General features: G+C 36.1%; 1 protein-coding gene across 1 annotated transcript; it reads right to left on the bottom strand.

Annotated features, from left to right (window-relative positions):
- Positions 1-8,147: 8,147 nt before the first annotated feature.
- On the bottom strand, positions 8,148-17,647 carry slc2a1c (solute carrier family 2 member 1c). Its single transcript, XM_065288680.2, has 10 exons — positions 17,522-17,647; positions 17,051-17,149; positions 16,354-16,514; positions 13,238-13,478; positions 12,985-13,147; positions 12,672-12,856; positions 11,201-11,305; positions 9,959-10,060; positions 9,670-9,873; positions 8,148-9,329 (listed from the first exon to the last, which is right to left on the bottom strand). Exons 1-10 carry the CDS (start codon positions 17,558-17,560, stop codon positions 9,150-9,152), a joined length of 1,479 nt encoding a protein of 492 aa, XP_065144752.1. The 5' UTR covers positions 17,561-17,647; the 3' UTR covers positions 8,148-9,149.
- Between the last annotated feature and the right edge of the window lie 3,043 nt (positions 17,648-20,690).

Raw genomic sequence — 20,690 nt, 5'->3', positions numbered from 1 at the left:
GGACTCCAGCACTATTTGAAGAAGCCCTGGCCTGTTACTTGTATAATTACCCACGTTTTTTGGATCTACCATGCCTACACCCAAAGAACTAAACATCAGCTTTAGCCCATCTGTTCGGGTCCAACGGTACCAGTAGAGGCTTGGGTTGTCTGTCCCCGTTATGGAGCAGGTGACTTTCAGTCGGACACCTGGTAGAATAAGAATTTCCTCTGGGTTTTGGTTTACTTGAAGACCTGAGAGTAAAAGAGTAAAACAAGAGTGACATTTATGACTGTTAGGATACATTATTGTAAAGCTGGGATCCGAATATTTGCTCACATATAGTACCAGGCCAAAGTAGTGACATAAACAAAAAAAATAACAAATACAAATGCATCCTGAATAGATGAACACAGCAGAGTTTATGAAGTTTAAATGAAATGCAATGTGGGTTTGGTGCAAGTAGTAAGATGGGTGTGGCACAGGTTTGAGTTTCAGATCCTACAAGGAATATTATTTGAACTATTATCATAGTGGCCTTAAGCATAACCCAGTTTAACTCCAAGAAAACTCTCCCAGATATATGTCCACTGTTTGTTGCTATGTATAAATCCTTCAGACAAATAACAAATCAGCATGAGATAACATCCTGTTTGCTGAAAACCAAATAAGAAAATGTCTTGGATAACTTGTCAGATGATGGATTAATACAGGGCATCATTTAATTAATCTACAGTGAAAGATCCACATCATGAGTTAATATCCATACTGTATGTGGCAAAACTTCTTTGCATTACTACCTGTATATACAGATTTTTATGATGCATTTGTTATGAAACTTATATTCTAAAAACTGCTTTGAAGCATTTTTTTTTTACATTTGGATTTTTAAGTCAAATAATCAAACAGAAATGTTTTAAACTTTATTTTTGACTGTCTGACTACAGAACCGTACAGTATAGCCAAGAGGGTGTTTCATTTAATATTAATTCACTGCCATTATTGGGGAGACATTAATTGCACTGTAAAATACTGGACTATGATGGCACTGATACTTATATACCAACCCTGTATCACGAAATTATGTACCTATAGTCTGGCATTAGGGTTAGAGTTGGGTTTGGGTAAGGATGTGATTTTATGTAAATCTAACCCTAAACCGAAGTGACAATGGTTTGAAAATAGGACAAAACAGTTGAGTAACAAATACGTGACAGTGGCACGTAAACAGAAATACGCAACATTTTCATGCAAAAAGGTGGAAAAAACGTGTCAGTGTCACGGAAAAGACTCACAAAATTATGTGACTACAGGTACGTAATTTTGTGATACTGGGTTGCATATACCGGTATCCGCAGTATAATAATTTCCCTGTCTATGTAAGGTTTGTGTATGATTCTGCAGTTAAGTCTAATGTATCTACTTTGATGTCTGTTTAAAAGGAATGCTCTAATTTTAGCCAATTACTCCTGTATGTCCTGGCTATAAGATTAAGAATTGTTACATTAGTTACACCATGCATAATCAATTTATGTTGAGGTATACTGTAGTAGGAAAACTGTCAGGAATTACAAAAATATCTAATCTCAGTGTATTTATTTTAGTTATTTGGTTTACAAAAACATTTCAGACACAACATTTAAGTGAAACAATGTTGATAAAGTGAAAAGCAGACGGGAAAATACTTTACTGGTTAAAAGTAATGTACATCGAGTTAAATTTCCCTAACCAATCTACAAACAGGAAGTGTTCAAACTAGGTTCAGTGGTTGCTACAACGGAAGCCTGCAGCCTAGCAGCATCTACATTGCTTCAGAGATGATGAGAGGTGATATGTAAACATGTAAACATAGCTTTTAACACCTTATGTTGCATCCTTGGTAAATGTAACGTGCTACTTGCACCATGTTTTACAGTTTTTAAGAATTAAAGACTACTGAAAAAGTCTCATAATCGAATTACCTATATGAGACTACGACTATCATAATTTAAATTCACTCATTAATTTGCCTTAATTTTCAATCTTTGCATGGTCTTAATTAATATTTAAGATTTCAAGGTATGTTTTATGTTCTTTATATTATGTGGAAAACAGTAAATCACTTCAATGACTTTAGCTAATTTTTCACAGAGTGGGTCACATACAGTTTATGTTTAGTGCATACAGTGTACATATATTGTTTTTAAATAACTACACGTGACTGGTGTTATTTTTACATTGGGCCAGGACACATAAGTGGAAAAGTTGCAAAATGGAAATGGCATCTCATATAATTTCAACATCATTTAATTTAATTTCAAACCTACAGCAACTGCTCCATATACAGTTAAAGTTTCCATTAGGTCACAAACGTATCATGTGACTCTCTGTTCCATGATAGGTGATTAAGACGATACAGTCTCAAGTCTGTATGCCACTACAACCCTTGCATTATTTGGTTCCAGTGCCATCTGCTGGCTCAATCACGTTCGTCTCAATTTTTTGTCGTGTGTTTCTGAAATTTGTGGCCATCCAATCTCAGTATACACTCACCTTCACGGGGATGGTAAATTTGCACAGTTAGGGTTTTTTTGTATCATTACACTAAGTATTTTAATATCTGAGTGTATGAGTTTTTCAAAAATATTAAATTAAATAATAACCTAAAAAATATATGAATTTACGAAACAAAACCTTGCATTTTTTTATTAATATTGAATACATACCACAGGGATTCCAACACTATTTCACGAGAATTTGTACATAATTAACAAGTTGGCTAATTTGTATTAATATGACCACATTCGTAAGTTTTCGTATGATTTGCCTTAACCCCTGTGACGTTGGGGTTAGTGGCAGGGTTAGGGGTTCGGTTTCGTTGTTGTTGTTTATTCATGAGAATCTTATGATTTTGCACGATTAACTTTGTATGAATTAATACAAATTTGCCAAAACGTAAAATATGTACGTTTTCTCTTGAGATCAGGTTGGGCACCCTGAACATGGCAGGTAAAAGAAGTGATTTCTATCAGTATCACATTTCTCTAAAAACATTAGTAGATTTATTTTAGTTTTTTGTACAGCAGGATCCCGCAGCAACACTTTTTTTGGCTGAGTATTTATCCACAGAAAATTCACCAAAGTCTGGGTCTTTTTGGGGCATTGTGAATGTAATGAGTTTCATTGCCTCTCCCTGCCGTGGCCAGAAACAATACATATAGGCTGCACCCTTAGTATGACTTCAGTCCATATTGCAGATTGCCCCTGTGGAACCCATAGTATGCTTGGTCCTTGCTTAACATCACTGGCTCCTGCAAAATAATAACAAATAATCAAACCAAAGATAGGATAGAAGTTGAGTATCTTATCTGCAGTATGTTGCAGAGTTATCAGTTTATTGATTATAAGTGAAATCATTTTGATTCTCTAGCTAGACAAGAAATGCGAGAAATGCCTAAAGAGAGGAGTGTTTAATGGGGAGGCACAGGATGTGACATCACCATGTTCCTTTACAGTGATATTATTCAACAGCAGTAATAGGTAAATTATTTATTTTATTATAAAAAATAATACACCAATCAATATTAAAAATTGAATAAATATTAATTTCTAACTGAGTTGATCAAGCCCAGCTTCCGTTTCTGAATATTGAAATTCAATTTCTTAATTTGTTAGAAGTTCAAACCCAGATCTGTGCAGTTAAGTTAAGACTGACATTTGTTGAAAAAACAATTTTTGTGTAGAGGTATGGCTGTTTAATGTGCAAAAATCCCTTAAATGTGGCTTTTAATGACATTAAACATTTTTTAACTTCTTCACATACTGTATAAAGTTAAATATAAAGGTTTAACTATTGCCGAGTTGATGGATAATAATTATGTCTGTGTGCTTTAATTAAAAAGTAAAATAACTTATGGCTTGGTTTCACAGACAGTGCTTAGATTAAGCCTAATTTACTTAATTAAGCCTTTGTCTTGAGACAAAACAATGGCACTGATAAATTTAAACAAAATCTTAAGATAAGCACAGTTGTGGCTAGAAGGGATACAGCTACAGCCAAAATCTCTGAGCACAGTTTTCAGCCTAATCCTACCCCAAACCTAATCTTACACCGAGCATTTCACAGGATTTGACAAGTACACCTGTCTGCAGTACACACTGCCCGAAAATATTCCCCTGCTTTTGAAAATAACCAAGGGGACTATTTTCAGGCAGTGCGTAATATCACTACTGTACATACCACTGGATAACCTCTTTAAAGAGGATGTGGATTCTGTAGCATTTCCCTCACCGTTGTAACGCGGCAATCTCCGTTCCCTTCCTTCAGGGAATGTGAGTACGTCTGTAACCGAGACAATTTTTGGAGTAAAACAACCCAACATAGGTTAGTCGAAACCAGTGGTTGGGTTTGTCCATATTTTACCCAACCATGATTTGAAACAAACTAAATGTTTTACAGTATTTTTGGGTTGGATGAAGAAAGTATATAATGGGTTAAAACAACCGGAATAGGTTATATTAAAACAAAGCGGGTTGGATTCATCCCTTTTTGACCCAACACTGGATTGAAAATAACCCAGCATTTTTAAAGCTTGTAGGGGTGGTTTCCCGGACATGGTTTAGATTAATCCAGGACTAAACCTTAGTTATTTTAGGTTATTTAAGTAGTTTTTACAAACAAACCTTACTATACAGTCACCGGCCACTTTGTTAGGTACACCTTACTAGTACCCCCCTTTTGCCTTCAGAACTGCCTTAATCCTCAGAGATTTTGGTCCATATTGACATGATAGCATCACGCAGCTGCTGCAGATTTGTTAGCTGCACATCCATGATGCGAATCTCCCGTTCCACCACATCCCAAAGGTGCTCTGTGGAGGCCATTTGAGTACAGTGAACTCATTGTCATGTTCAAGATACCAGTCTGAGATGATTTGCGGTTTATGACATGGTGCGTTATCCTGCTGGAAGTAGCCTTCAGAAGATGGGTACACTGTGGTCATAAAGGGATGGACATGGTCAGCAACAATACTCAGGTAGGCTGTGGCGTTGACACAATGCTCAATTGGTACTAATGGGCCCAAAGTGTGCCAAGAAAATATCCCCCATACCATTACACCACCACCAGCAGCATGAGTCGTTGATGGATCAATATTTTCATGTTGTTAACATAAAATTCTGACCCTCTATCTGAATGTTGCAGCAGAAATCGAGACTCACCAGACCAGGCAATGTTTTTCCAACTTCTACTGTCCAATTTTGGTGAGCCTGTGCAAATTGTAGCCTCAGTTCCTGTTCCTAGCTGTCAGGAGTGGCACCCGGTGTGGTCTTTTGCTGCTGTAGCCCATCTGCCTCAAGGTTCGACGTGTTGTGTGTTCAGAGATGCTCTTCTGCATACCTTGGTTGTAACGAGTGGTTATTTGAGTGACTGTTGCCTTTCTATCAGCTCGAACCAGTCTGGCCATTCTCCTTTGACCTCTGGCATCAACAAGGCATTTGCGCCCACAGAACTGCTGCTCACTGGATATTTTCTCTTTTCTGACCATTCTCTGTAAACCCTACAGATGGTTGCGTGTGAAAATCCCAGTAGATCAGCAGTTTCTGAAATACTTAGACTAGACCGTTTGGCACTAACAACCATGCCACGTTCAAAATCACTTAAAACACCTTTCTTTCCCATTCTGACGCTTGGTTTGAACTGCAGCAGATCGTCTTGACCATGTCTACATGCCTAAATGCATTGAGTTGCTGCCATGTGATTGGCTGTTTAGAAAATTGTGTTAACGGGCAGTTGGACGGGTGTACCTAAAGTGGCCTGTGAGTGTATATATATATATATATATATATATATATATATATATATATATATATATATATATATATATATATATATATATTTATATATATATATTGTGCATATTAAAAACAAAACAATGGCACTGATATAAAATATGTCAGTACAAGGTGTTTTTAAATTGAGGCAGCTCAAACATGGATTTTAGTGTGGGACTAGGATAAGCCATGTCTGGGAAACTGCCCTATGTCCACAAATACTAAAATGTATTATCAGTTTTTTAAAGTGCTCATAGGACCGTGCAAGAATTGCGGGTTTGTGAGATCCATTTTAATCATTAAAATACCATTTCATCTTTGATATTTAATCTTTAAAATTTGAAACATTATTGGATGCACAAGACAGGCCCATTATCAAAACAGTGATTTGGGACAAAGGATCGCTAAAATTTGTTTACAATTTATTTTAGGTTTTTGTACAGCAGTGCAGTGTATGTGACTCACTGTGCTCACTCACTGCACAGAAATACACCGCATTGTCATCAGGCTGCACCTTTAACACTGTGAAGGATCCCTTATCAGCAACAGTTTTACTGGCTGAGTATTTCTCCTTAGGAAATTCACCAAAGTCTAGATTGTTAGTGGGCATTGTGAATACAATCAATTTCATTGACTCTCCCTGCAGTTGCCGGTACCAATACATGTAGATAAAGCCTGCTCCCATAGTATGACTACAGTCCATATTTGCAGATTCCCCCTGTGGAACCCATAGTATGTTTGGCTCCTGTGTAACATCACCGGCTCCTGCAAAAAATGACAAAAATTAAACAGACTTTTGTATAATTGGAAATTGGTTTTAAATTAAAAATAATAATAATAAAAATTAAATTAAACATTTAAAATAGCATCATGCAGACTCCTTACCTAAAGTACTTGGCAGAAATATAAGTTTAATAAGTAGAATAAACATACTGATTCTATAGACTAAAATTACATTTAATATAAACAGAAGAAAATCTTGTGCTTTTAATAAAAGACAGGGGAGGCACAGGAAATTACATCATGATGACAGCATTGTGTTACAGTCTAACATGATGAGAGACTTATGAGAGATATTTCCTAAAGTAACTGAATTCAGCTTCTACTGCTGACATCTTGCAGTTAATAAAAATCAGATGTATAAAAATGTTGGCGAAAAGTCAAACCCAGGGCCTGTGTGCAGGTGAGTAAGAGATGATTGTTGTCAAACCAAAAGCCTTTGTTGTTTTTCAAAATCATGTGCAAGAAAACTGCATTGTGGTTTAGTAAGTTGTGAGCATTTCATGTGCATCACAGTCTACCTTAAATTGGACAAGTTCTGATCCTTTAGTAAAAAGCTGGAAAGAAATATATTTATTTTACATTATATCCCCTTGTTTCACAGATAAGGCTTAAGGCTAGTCCTAGACTAAAACACACGTTTGAGATGTCTCAACTGAAAATACCTTGCACTGACAGATCCTAAAATATGCCAGTGCCATTGTTTTGTCTGAAGATATTGTACACACCAGTGATATATTTTTATAAGGCATGTTTAACAAACATAATAAACATCTTGAACCCTAATTAGGGCTAGTCCTGCTTTAGCGAAGTCTGTGAAACCAGGCCTATATTTTTATTTATTTAAATTAAAGACTCTCTAAGACAACACTGTAAAAATTAGATAATCAATTTGGATTTACAAGTAATTTCATAAAAAATAATTAAATTAAGTAATCAATTTGGATTAACTTTTTGTTTTTATTTTGATGAGTTGCAAAAAAAAGCTAAAAAAGGTTAAATTAAGTTAAACAGCCAACAATATTAGCCAACTCAAATTTGCCACTTAAACTCTTTTACTTGTGGAAAATTAATTGTTAAAATTACTATTTAAAGTTAGTTAAGTTAAAGTAACCTAAAAATCATATTTATGGAAACATATTAATTCAATAATGGAGTTTGGAGCATGAGCTCCCCCAGTTGGTTTAATTTGTTATCATATGTGTTTTCAACTCTATTCCTTCATAGAATACAGTATATTTTATTCAGTCAAATTTTTCGTATGCATGTGAAATTACTTGCTATAAAAAACGAAAAATAGATGATTTTAGATACATTATGATGAATCTGTTCCATTTTATTGAATTTTATACACCATTTCATTTTTAATTTACTGCTGGATCATTTCTGTCTGGTGATTTCTGGAGGTCTGACCTCTTGAGTAAAACATTTAATAAACTTTTTATGACCAGTGTCAAAATATCACTGAAGTGACTGTGTGGTCCTTTCAGTAGAGTAATTACATCTATGAAGCTTTATATTACTAAGTCAAGCATCTCTTTCCAAAAATTGTATTTTAAATAGTTCTTATTATCGGTCTGTCATGAAATGCAGCTTGTATACATATCTACATAATTGAGCCATAAAAATGGTGTGGCTTTTTCGAGTGCATTTCATTCCTCCACAGTGAAAACCATGTTTGTTCTCATTTTTTATTGGGATCAACTAATGAGAAATTCCCTCTGTTTTTGTAACTTCATAACTACTTTAGCTTGTTATAGACAACATGCAACAAGCAACTTCAAAGTTCACAAATGTCTATAACATCATGTCCCTAACATTGACCATAACTATATTAAGATATTAATTAAAAAAAGACGGTTTTTCATATTTTTTTAACTGTTCTTGATCTAGCTTGCTTGAATGTTTTGAGGCAAGTTAGAACCATGCACAAAACAATGAAATTATTGAAATAGATGCTTGTAAACTATTACTTGAAATGTACAATCATATTCATGTGTTCATGTTTAAGAAATTACGGATCTGTTTAAAGCACATTCTAAACAAAACAGGAATGATGTTTACAATGAAAGCTATCAGTGTCACATAGAATGAAATACCCACAGCTTAACTAAACTAGATATATCTTGAATTACAAATAATTAGGTAATCAAGCTCAATCAGGTTCAAACATACACATCATTTACTTTTAATACATTTGTCAATATTTCCTTAGCCAAGAAGTTGGGTAAAATTGTTTGTAAACTGTAGCTTGCAGCCTCCACCATACATGTCTGACAAGAGCACACATACCTGAGAGTTGTTAGAATTCATAGTGTGATAAAAACTTACAACGGTTTGATGGTTTTCACAGAGAGGTGAGCCTACAGGGAGTCATATTTACATTTCACGTTCTAAACGTGTTTTCTGTTTTGGCATATAGGTCATAGGCTATCATAGTGTGCAGTTTGAACGATCTCAACCACCATCCCTGAAATCCTTACATTTCCCTGGACCCTGAAATCCTTTAAAAATTGTGTATTGAGTATCGCTCTTTTTAAACTTGAGGCTTGGAGGTGATGTCAGCAGAACTTGTGTGATCAGTTGAACGTGTTGAAGGTCATCTTATTATGTAAGGGAATGCTCTCTGCCCCACGAAACTCAGCTGCAATGTCATCAAAAGTGCGTCCCTTGGTTTCGGGAAGACGAAACATGGTGAAAGTAAAGGCAAGCAGTGCCATACACATGAAGAGAAGGTAGACATAGGCCCCACAGATTTTCTGCAAATGTAAATAACATGACATACTTTTGCGATTTTAAATGTAAAGCATTGTCTTAATAAAATACATTTACACAGCAGACAGACAATAACAATAAATAAATAAATAAATACATAAATAAATGAAAGTATGAAGGTTGTGACATTTCAGCAAAAAATCAGAGAGGTTAAAAATGATTTCCGAAAGATCATCTCTCAGAATTAAAGTTATCATGCATGTTTAGCACACATATCTTCAAACCTGATCCATTTATTATTATTTGAATCTATTTTTTTAGATTAAAGCTCTAAATTTGATCTAATGTTAATCATTACGTTCTTTAATCAAGACACACACATACCAGCAGAGGTGGAAAAAGCAACGCTAGTAGAAACTTCCCTCCCCAGTTCAGCATGCTGGTAAAGGCCATTGCAATAGGTCGAGCTGACTGGTCAAAAAGCTCAGCAGCAATGAACCAAGAAATTGGCCCAGGGCCCACCTCATATGCTGAGATCAGGAAGAAAACCAGCAACACCTGAATATTGCGGATGTCTGGAAATATGGTCTGAGAAAAAGATGAGTAGATAAGAATTTTTTACATATTTTCTAGAGTTTGATGAAAAGTTGTTGTACAGAAACCTCAACCTCACCAGTATGGAATATGTGATGGTCATTAGCAGGTTGCAGAACGCTAATGACAGAAATCCAGCAAGCAACAACCTTCTTCGTCCTGCTCTCTCCACCAGGAAAAACTTGAAGTGAAAAAATTGATATAAATACATGGTTTGAAGATCAAAATTCTGTATAATGCACAGCTTGGACCATAGATATAAATATGCAAATTAGTCTCCGCATCTACTTTTGCACCACCTCGGACAATAGATATATAGATGCTACATTCGCCAGTTTCAAACACATGACTGCAAACTTTGGTTTCACACAATGCATATGTAAACTGCACATTTGCCACACTGATTGCTGATGCTAACAGGTTACAGTACTCACCCTGCATGTGTGAGCAGACAATGCTATCTTATGGGAATTTGTATGTATTTTAGGTGGTGGCTAATTCATATTAATTCCTACGACCACATTCGTACATTTTTTGTATGATTTGCCTTGACCCCTGTGACATCAGAGTTAGGGGTGGGGTTTCGCTATTGTTTTTTCATGATAATCGTGCATTTTTGCACAATTAACTTTTCATGAATTAAAACGAAATAGCCATCTTGTAAATTATGTATGAATTCTCATGAGATCAGGCAGGAGCAGCACGTCTAAGCAGCACAGTAGCAGAGCTCAAGCAGCAGTGCTGTGCTCATTTCAGTGCTGAGTCTAGGAGGCATCCAAACATATGATTCGAACTTCTGAGCCACACTTTCAGCTATGTTAATATGACTTGTGACGATGGAACCAAGGCAATTTTAAACCGCGGGAATGAGATTGTCTCTAATTTTATGGAGATAATACTCAGCAATCGTGTTAAATGATGAATTCGCCCATGGCTTGTCTCAAAACATATTAAAACACCACATAGACATATAAACAACAATAAAAACCTGATATTCCTCACAGTGGGACTTTAATATTAACTGAATAAGGCGATGTCAAAGATTAAAATTAAAGTGAAATCAATATGTAAAATAAAACTTTGATGCTCATAATCTCATAAATAAATAATGAGATATTAGCCTGGATCACCTTTTTTTTTTTTTATCACTGGACCAATGTAACTATTAAATCCCACTTCAAATGGTCCCTATTATTCTAATAAGAATATTTAAAAAAGTAAAAGATAGTTGCAATTCAGGATCTTTTGTATTAATTGTAAGACAGTAATAACCAATAACAAAAAAGTCCAAACTCGAAACTGTAATAAAATGAATACTTACTGCTACTACAGTAAATGCCACGTTAACTGCCCCCACTCCTAGTGTCAGATATTTGGCCTCATCAAAATTGGACTGGATAAACATTTTAGTTGAATAATTTATGATCTGGAAAAGAGAAGAAAATAAATTAACAAATGAAAGCTGAGATTAGGATTTAATACAAATAGTCACAAATTTGAATGAAAATAGGCCTCAAGACTGTAAAAATAAATGTAAAGAAACACATTTATTCTAATTTTTTTTACAATCTTCCAATTTTTTATTCAATTCGATCACCATTCAAAAATACAAACAAATCACATTAAAATGTGTCATAAATGTTTCCTAAATGTATTACATATTCAGCATGCATTTAAAAAGGTGCGGAAAGCAGGGGTGTTAGCACCCCCTAATTTCTCAGGATTGTAAATAAAATTTGGTTAATTTATTATTTTTTCCACCCTTCCACTCACCAATGTCTGTGTTTTAAGCTAAAGTTTCAAAAGGACTTTAACTTTTAGACAAAAGTGGTGCAGATGAGGCTCACAGATCTGGCTTTTGGCGCAATGTCCCTGGATCAAATCCACCTTTTGGCGGCCTTGCTCTTAAACCTTTTTCTTTTACATATCATACCGAAAAGGCATTCATTTTTAATAAAATTAAGAAAATTTATTAAAAGTGGAAATTAGTGCATAGTGAATGTTTATTGAGAATTAAGTTTTTTTTTTTGTGTGTGTGGGTAGGATTGGAGGGGTCCACTTTTAGGTAGGGTTTTTATTTTCCTAATAATCCAACATCCATTGAATAATTGTAGTAAATATATAATCATTTACACTCTATATTATTATTGCATCCTGTTCATCTACAAAGTAAATATATAATAATTTATATATTGTTAATCTACAAAATACAAATAGTAATAGATACAAATAGAATCTGCCATTGTAATGGATAGCTGCAAAGGCTGCACCCGTGCCTTCACTACTCTTTACAACTCTCTCTCTCTTAGACCCTGCAACAATGTCAACGTACACCACTGACGCTAAACAATCCAGGAAATTGTCTAAAGTGAATTATACTTGCAGGCCTTCAAAGAAAGAGTTTAAAGTAATTATTATTAATTCAGAGTGGATATTAAAGATTTACAGTGGTCCGGACCTTGTGATGTCCTAGCTGGTTACAGCCATACAAAGAGCACCCCAACCTTGAACATCTTCCCATACGTTTGGCATTTAACTTATTAAAGAACAGCATGGTGTAAGGGTGTGGTTTAAATAATGTCATACAATAAAATAAAAACATAGCATAAAAGGCACATTTCTTTTGACAACATATATAACATGATCTTAGTTCAAAGTGAAATTGTTGTTTACAGACCTAATAGTAGATACATGTGGGACAAGTTTGTCCTTGTCTACACAATTCACATGAATGTTTTAAAACAAGATAAAAAAATGTATTGTTCATTCAAAAATTGCTTTAAAACACCAACCGCATTAAACCCAGATAACTGGCTGCCGAGGTTTATGATAAGCACAAGAATTATTGGCTGCCTGTAGCGTCGCCTCTTGAGGAATTCTCCAACAGTCACCCCAGTTTCACTGTGAGCAGCTTCTTCTCTCATCTCCTCCATTTCTTTCATCACCATCTCTGGATTACCTCGAAGTCTTCTCAGAGCTTACAGAAAAACAATGTTCATACAAACTTCAATGAGAGATTAATGTCCGATTTTTTAAGTGAGTACTGTACTAAATCACCAATTTGTCTCAACAGAGCTGTTGCTTACTTTAAGTCATGTAACTCACCAGCCAGTGCTTCCTTTTCTTTGCCCTTGTTGATGAAGAGGTAGCGAGGACTTTCAGGGCAGAAAGGAAGACTCATATACTGGATTGTTGCAGGTATGAGGGACAGGGACAACATTAAGACCCAGTTTTTTTCTGTGCCCAACACTGTTTCCAAGCCCACCACCTGACATGTACACAAAACAAACACTTTTAACATCTGCCCTGCATTGATGAGATCCAGATTTGAGATAATTACAAGCTGGGGTGGTCTCACCATGCCTAGCAGAATGCCTGATGCAAAGAAGACCTGGTTCAAAGTAGCAAAAGCCCCACGTAGGTTTGTTGGGGATACGCCCTGGATGTAGAGTGGGTTCAGGCTCATCACCAGGCCACAGAACAAACCAAAGATCAGCCGACCCACAATAAGCACTTCAAATGATGCTGTGGCTTTGCTCATAATCATCAGAGAGGCACCCACCACAGATAAGGTGTTTGCTATGAGAATGGCATTTCGCCTAGGGATGCAATGAAATAGATTGTTGGATTTACTTTACAATAGAAATCGCATACCAATGTAAGTGGGTAATTCCCATTTGTGTCCTCATAATTAACAGAAAAACTATTGAGGTTAGTCCACTGATCTATATAAATGACTGGATTGCGCATGACGTCACACGTGTGAAGCCACAGCGCCGCCATGTTGGTATACCCAAACGTTCTATTAAAGTGTGTTTTGCAGGTTTTTTTTTTTTAAGAATTTGTGCAACTTGCTTGTGTGTAATAAGCATTTAAAGTGTTATCCATTGTATTTTATGTTGTTGGGTATCACAAAACCCGAAAAAGTATGAAAAAGTACAGCGGTTTGCAATGATTCTCCTTTCCCCCACAACGCACTGTATGACGTCACGCTGGGGAGAGAATTTACCAAAGCCGCATTGAGAGCATTGAGAATGACTATAGAAAGACGAGTAAAGTACAGTTCTGATAGCGCAGATTATAGATAAATAGATAGATAGATAGATAGATAGACAGACAGACAGACAGACAGACAGACAGACAGACAGATGGATAGGCTAGTATAGAGAGATAGGCAGACAGCCAGATAGCATAACGTTAGCATATCTTCGTGTAGAAAGTAAACAAACAATTAACATACTCGTGCATGCTGGCTTGAGGGGGTCCATGATCCTGCCTGAAATGGGTGTAACTTTATGCGATCTTCAGCACAAATGGTTTTGGCAGCATGTCTCTAATCCAGGAAGGTGAGTGAGGCACGTCACATCTGTTCGCGGGGACCAGCGACCCAAACGCACTCACTTTCTTACAGCCAGTAGCGGAATGGCAATCGGCAGAGTCGGGACTTTCCCGGTGGGTCGATCTGATAATAGTTATACATTTCGAGTTAACAACACCGTCTGGCGGCGTGATGTGCGTCCGGTTCCCGCAGCCCGCTGGTCAAAGTGCAGCCTCTCTGCTCATCAAAGTATATGAAAGTGCTCAACCTGTTCGGCAGGTCCAAACATGTACAGGATTTATAAAAATACGGTGATCAATGAGCGGTTCCTCCTCAAATGGCATAGTCTGTCGTGATGTAAAAAGCCGCCGAACGCCTGTTTATTACAGTATGTATGCGGTCGGATCCGAGTGTGCTGCAGCTGCTGACTGCTGCGTATAAAATGATCGTGTGATTCGTTATAATCGCATAAACAATATAACAAAGCATCCTTTTATTTCACAAAACAATATATTTGAGATATTATTTGATAGACTAGTAAGTGTGGATAAAGGATGTTTAAAAATCTCTAGCCTGGTGGTCAGGACATGAATGGATCAAATCAGCAGATTTGCGAAGTTTTATTTATCTCCACAGATATCATAAATAATAATTAGCATGGTATCTTTGCAGTATAACACATTATATATTTCCTACGATGTATATATGATTTCCAAATTGTATACGCAAGTATTAAACAGCAATAAATGTCTCATCTATCTCTATGGCTCTGGCTGAGGCTTTCTCCACTTCTCCCCAGCGTGACGTCATCGCAGAATTGCGTAAAAAAAACGTTAATACCAAAAACGTAAAAAAAGTGTTCTTTAAGACCATTTTTGAGACATTTTAAAAATTATACACACATCTTGAGTGATTTATGTACCCATTAATCGACAGTGGTGGTTAACCTGCAACACGCCCTTTAAATCAATGGACGTTATCAGATTTTAATGATAAAACATCACTTTACTCGTCTTCGTTTTTATATGTGAAGTTACCCTGTACATTATTACAACACAAACGTCCAAAGCATGTAAATAGTTATTACTGAAAGTTGTACATTTTGCGTTTTAAACAGTTATTATACATTCATCTTTATTACAGTGTCAGATCAGCAGACAGACCGCAGCATATTTAGTATTAATGACAATAAACGTGCTCATTCTGAAATCTAAATAAATAATCATGCTTTGTAATGTATATGCATGCAATAATTTGCTAGTTTTGTAATTATGTTATCTAAACTTACAAGTTATATAAACTTATTTAGAGAAATAACGCTGACCGTCACAGTGTAGCTGAATGTCAAACAAAACTTTATTTATTATACCCGTGTCATTAACAAATGCAACATACACACTCGCCTTAACGGTTTTTTATAAATCCATTATCCTGCCCGATTAAAACATAAACATTGCAAATAACACCAGAATTAACAAATAATTAACGTACACATATCCTAAAAATTAACCTTGTGTAACTGATACGCTGTTAATGATGTAAATTTTGATCATGATTTTGAATGGAAGTCAATGACGCTCTATGCCGGTTGGGTATACCAAGATGGCGGCTCGAACTCTGCGCTGGCTTCACCTCACACAGTTACGTCAAGCGTTCTATGCGCAATCCAGTCATTTATATAGATCAGTGGGTTAGTCTCATTTGCTGAATTAAACTCTGTTATAAAAGAAACAATGAAAATCTGCTGTTCATCCGTAACATTTAATCATAGTTAAAGATTGTGCTGTCACTGTCTATGTGACTTTATGACTAAATGAATGTTTCTTACTATATGTTTAACCCTGTTATGGAGTTACAAAATACGCTACCACTGAGCAATAAGCCTCAAAGTTAAAAAAATTTTTTTATTTTGGGATCAAAAAGCCTTGTTATTTTACAAAAATGACAAAATACTGATAACACAGATGGAAATATTGAATAATGTGGTGTATATATATATATATATATATATATATATATATATATATATATATATATATATATATATATATTTATATTTATTAAGTTTGAAAGCAATAGCCTCTTAAAATACAGACATTTCTCCAGGCATTGTTTCAGATAAGGGACTGGCACTTAACAACATAACATTTTCTCACCTCCCAAAAGTATCAGCAAGACCTTTGACCCCCAGTGAACCAAGCAATGCTCCAAAGTCCTTAATGCTTACAGAGAGGGACCACAGGAAAGTGAGACTGTGGTCTGGTATTGACTGATTGTGTCTGGTTCTCCATGTCATATTGAAAAATTCCTCAATTACCTCAATGAAGAAATGCAAAAAGCATTTATAAACTATATGCAGTACCCAGATACTTAAGACATTTTTATGTTTACTGTCCAATACTGTTATTTTATACACTAAAGACTACACTGTTTACAAAAGCCAAATAAAAGCATACAAAATGCACCTAATGTGACAAGTAACATTCACTGAGAAGTGGATTTCTAAGGACAAGACATCTGAGGAACCTGTCATTTTAATACTTTACTCTAAAAAGTGCATTTCACTTAGTCGAAAGACATGACTAATATTTTGTGAACTGTCCCAATGTTTTCATAATGAAAGGTGGACCAGAGAGAACTGCACTATATTCACACACAGGTGATAAATCAACACAAATCAGACATCATAGCTACCTGTGTGCAAATATGGATCGTTCCAAATTCAATACTGGCTGAACCGAAATATTCTGTGACTTGGTAAAGTTTATACAGTGTTTTATGAGCGCTCTGAGAAGTTTGTATGTAAATCGAGAAACCATGCTAACCAGCGGCTGGCCCCCAAAATCAACTTACCCGAGCAGGGGCATTGATGTTGCCTGTGTGGTATCCTATCTGGAGAGAGCCGAGCACCGCTGCCATGATGGAGATCAACAACGTAACAGTCAGCTGATTCTGGATGCAAATATAGCTGTCAGTAAATCAGCTTTACAGCAAAAAAACATTGTGAATTGGCAAACGGTGCATCGTTCGTGACAAAAGGCATCACATCTAATTTTCACAGACAGAAAAGTACATTTGCCTAGGAGGATCATATTATTTTTATTATATTTTTAATTGTCAGCTGAATGATAGACACTTTATCCTCACATCATAGCTTTTTTTCTTTAATATTTAAATTAAATATCATTTACACTAACTTAATTCTTTGTTCCTAACATACACTGTATAGAGACATTTATACATTATATTAATATACTGTTACATTTTATTTATTCATATGAATTCTTCATATCATGACAAAAGGATCTACAGATATACACTTACCTCCTTAATAGCCATTGGCTTCATATGATTTTCACCCATTGGGCTTTCAAAGTGATTGCTTAGTGTGCTGAAACATTACAGAAGCTTTATAAAATACCTCCTTCAGAAATGTTTATATTCATCATGTTACAATTAATAAAGAGCATTACAAGTCAAACTTTTAATAACTTTTACTTGTACATCACACTCAGGGAATCATCAATGACTAATATCCACTGTCGACATTTGAATTAAGTCCAGTGTTTCTATAAATTTTAATTAAATATTTGTCACAAAAATTGAAATAAAATTATTTTCAATAAAAAAATGATACATCCCTTACCCGTGTGGTGTGTAAGAGTCAGAAGCAGATATGCTGCCAGCAGCTCTGCTCAGAAATGGCTGACACAGTTTCAAAAATGTCCTCACTGTTACCTGGCACCCCTTGTGTATGTCTTGACTTCATCCATGAAATTGCACCTCACCGTTCACTAGCACCATTGAAGACAGGTCCTCTGTGGAATGGCGTTCATCTACCCCATCTACCCTCTGCCCCCCACCCCTTCCGTTCCCATGGCTTCTCTTATCCTTCTCTTTCCACCCACACCGTGCCGTCCCTCACACCAATGAACCTACCACAACTCACACAAAGTCTCTGGGACCCCTGAGAGCTGTGATGAAGTCACACCGGCCTGGTGAATTTGAGCTGGGTCTGACAGAATGGCAGTGATGAGGCTTCAGAGCTCAGGAAAGACTGGGCCTTTACCAGCAGAAGTAAAAATGATATCAGTATATAGTTTGATCAGTATATCAGACAATTAAACTTTTTACAATATAATTGTATTAGTTTATAGTTATGGCTAAAGGAAATGAAAGTTTTGTTCCAGTAGCTCAGTTGGTTGAGCCTTGTGTTTGCAACACAAAGGTCAATGACTTTGAACCCCAGGAACACACATACTGATAAAAATGTATACCTTGTAATGAACTGTAAGTTGCTTTGCATAAAAGTGTCTGCCAATTGCACTAAATATATAAACAATTCAAATAATAAGTGTTCATGTAAAAATATATACAACTTAATAAACAACAATCCATTTTTATCAATAACATACTGTATGTTCTGCTAATTTTCAAATTCCTGTAAAAATTTGTTATTGTCAATGAGATATTTGTTCCAGAGTACAGTTAAGCAACTACAGTAGTCAGACCATAAAACAGACAGAGACCCGAAGTTAAGTTCCTGCTCAGACGTGTAATCGCATCACCGAACGTGTGTCTGATGAAGGTGTCTATATGTGAATGTAAGTGAGTTGATGATAGTGTGTATAAGCAAGGTAGGTCCATATTATTTTCTCCAAAGGGTAGTCACTTTTTGCATGTTTTTCTGTTTGCAAGATGAAGGGATTTGTAAGACTTGTGTATGCAAACTGTATGTATTATTGTGTGCTTACGCATGGCTGTCAGAGGTCTTGGTCTCATGAATTTCACATGAACATGCAACAATTCGCAACCTTTAGGGTTAAATTGAAAACCAAAATGACAGTTGGCTAAACTTCTCATCACAGTCTCTGTGTGATTCAGTTTATGTATGTGGGAGTGTTTGAACTACAGTATGCAATGTAACCAACTGCAAATCTTGTCATTTTATTGCAAAATAAAGTTGACTTCATGTTTAGTTTTAATCTGGCATGTTATTTTCTGACTTAAGCAATGGTGCACAACGTGTCATGTACTGAATTATGTTTTCCAACAAGCTACAGCAGAGGTAGGCAATGTCGGTCCTGGAGTGCTGATGTCCTGCAGATTTTAGCTTCAACCCTGATAACACATCTGCTAACTGTAGTTTTCAGTTGATACTTTAGACCTTGATTAGTTGTTCAGGTGTGCTTGATTACAGCTGAAGCTAAACTCTGCAGGACATTGACACACCAGAAACGACGTTGCCTACCCCTGAGCTGCAGAAACTCTTCTGTTTGACTAGACAAGATAGTTTAACCCAGTGGTTCTCAACTCCGGTCCCCCCCTCCCAGAATGTTTTAGATATCTTCTTATATGAAACACCTGATTCCACTCATCAGGGGCACGTTCAAGCTTACACCGGTGCGCAACGTTTTGCTACGTTTTCCGGGTTGAACGACATGTTTCCTGGAAATGGTGTGCAACGGCGTGCAACAGGTTTTAAATGCGTTTTCTCTTTTTTGGTGGGTGTGTCAGAAATGTCGGCCCAATCAGCAGCAAGATGTATAAAACCATGCGGTAGTAAAGAGACAGCTCGCTCAATGGGTTCAAGTTGGAATGTTGTCTTTCATTCTGGACGGCAAGGTCAGTGACTGTAACATCAAGCTAATTTTACAGTATTAAAAACACATTTATAACGATTTCACCAGGCTTCAGAAACATTTTAAAAAGAACACAAAGAATGGCCTCTCATCTACCTTAATTGCAACTCTTGCGTCATCACAACAGGGTGTTCAACGCATCACTGTTTCTGTTTAATAAACGTTGTGCAATGTTTTGTCGGGGCTGAACGCAGCCCAGGCTTCTGCCAGACCGTTTGAAACGTTTCTTAATTAACACACAAACAAGCTGATTAACTGAGTCATGTGTTTTATATATGGAAACATCTAAAATGTTCTGGGAGGGGGACTGGATTTGAGAACCACTGGTCTCACCTTCACTACCTATACATATCAGTGACCTGGTGAAGTCTTTTCATTATGGAGATCCTCTCACCCACTGTCCTAGCCATCACAGCTTGGCTTTTATCAAAGTCAATCTGAATTTTTCAATTCAAAAGAATGACTTACTGCCTAACGTGTCCCACTCCTTGACAGGTATCACTTTATCAACCAATCTTATTCAATTTATTTGTCAGTGGTTTTAATGTCTATAAGTCACAAATCTTTAACAATATAATCATTTTACCAGTATGGGTATATAAAATGTATATTATTATTTTTGAGAATCCTAGCAGATTCATATGATTCTAGGCCACAATTTGTCCTATTCATTTTATTGACAATTAATGTAAAGTCCTACAGATGCATCTAATATCCTTTAATTACTTAATGTATCATTTACTTTGCATTCATCCCAGCATTCAAGTCCTTCTGAAGTTCATGCATCGGCTGAGCAACTGTCATTGAGATTAATGGGAATGCTAACGTTAGCTACATCAGGGTATTTGACA

Source organism: Paramisgurnus dabryanus, chromosome 17, assembly GCF_030506205.2.
Source record: "Paramisgurnus dabryanus chromosome 17, PD_genome_1.1, whole genome shotgun sequence".
Lineage (NCBI taxonomy): Eukaryota > Metazoa > Chordata > Actinopteri > Cypriniformes > Cobitidae > Paramisgurnus > Paramisgurnus dabryanus.
Note: the sequence above shows the minus strand (reverse complement) of the source record. Positions and strands in the feature narration are given on the sequence as shown.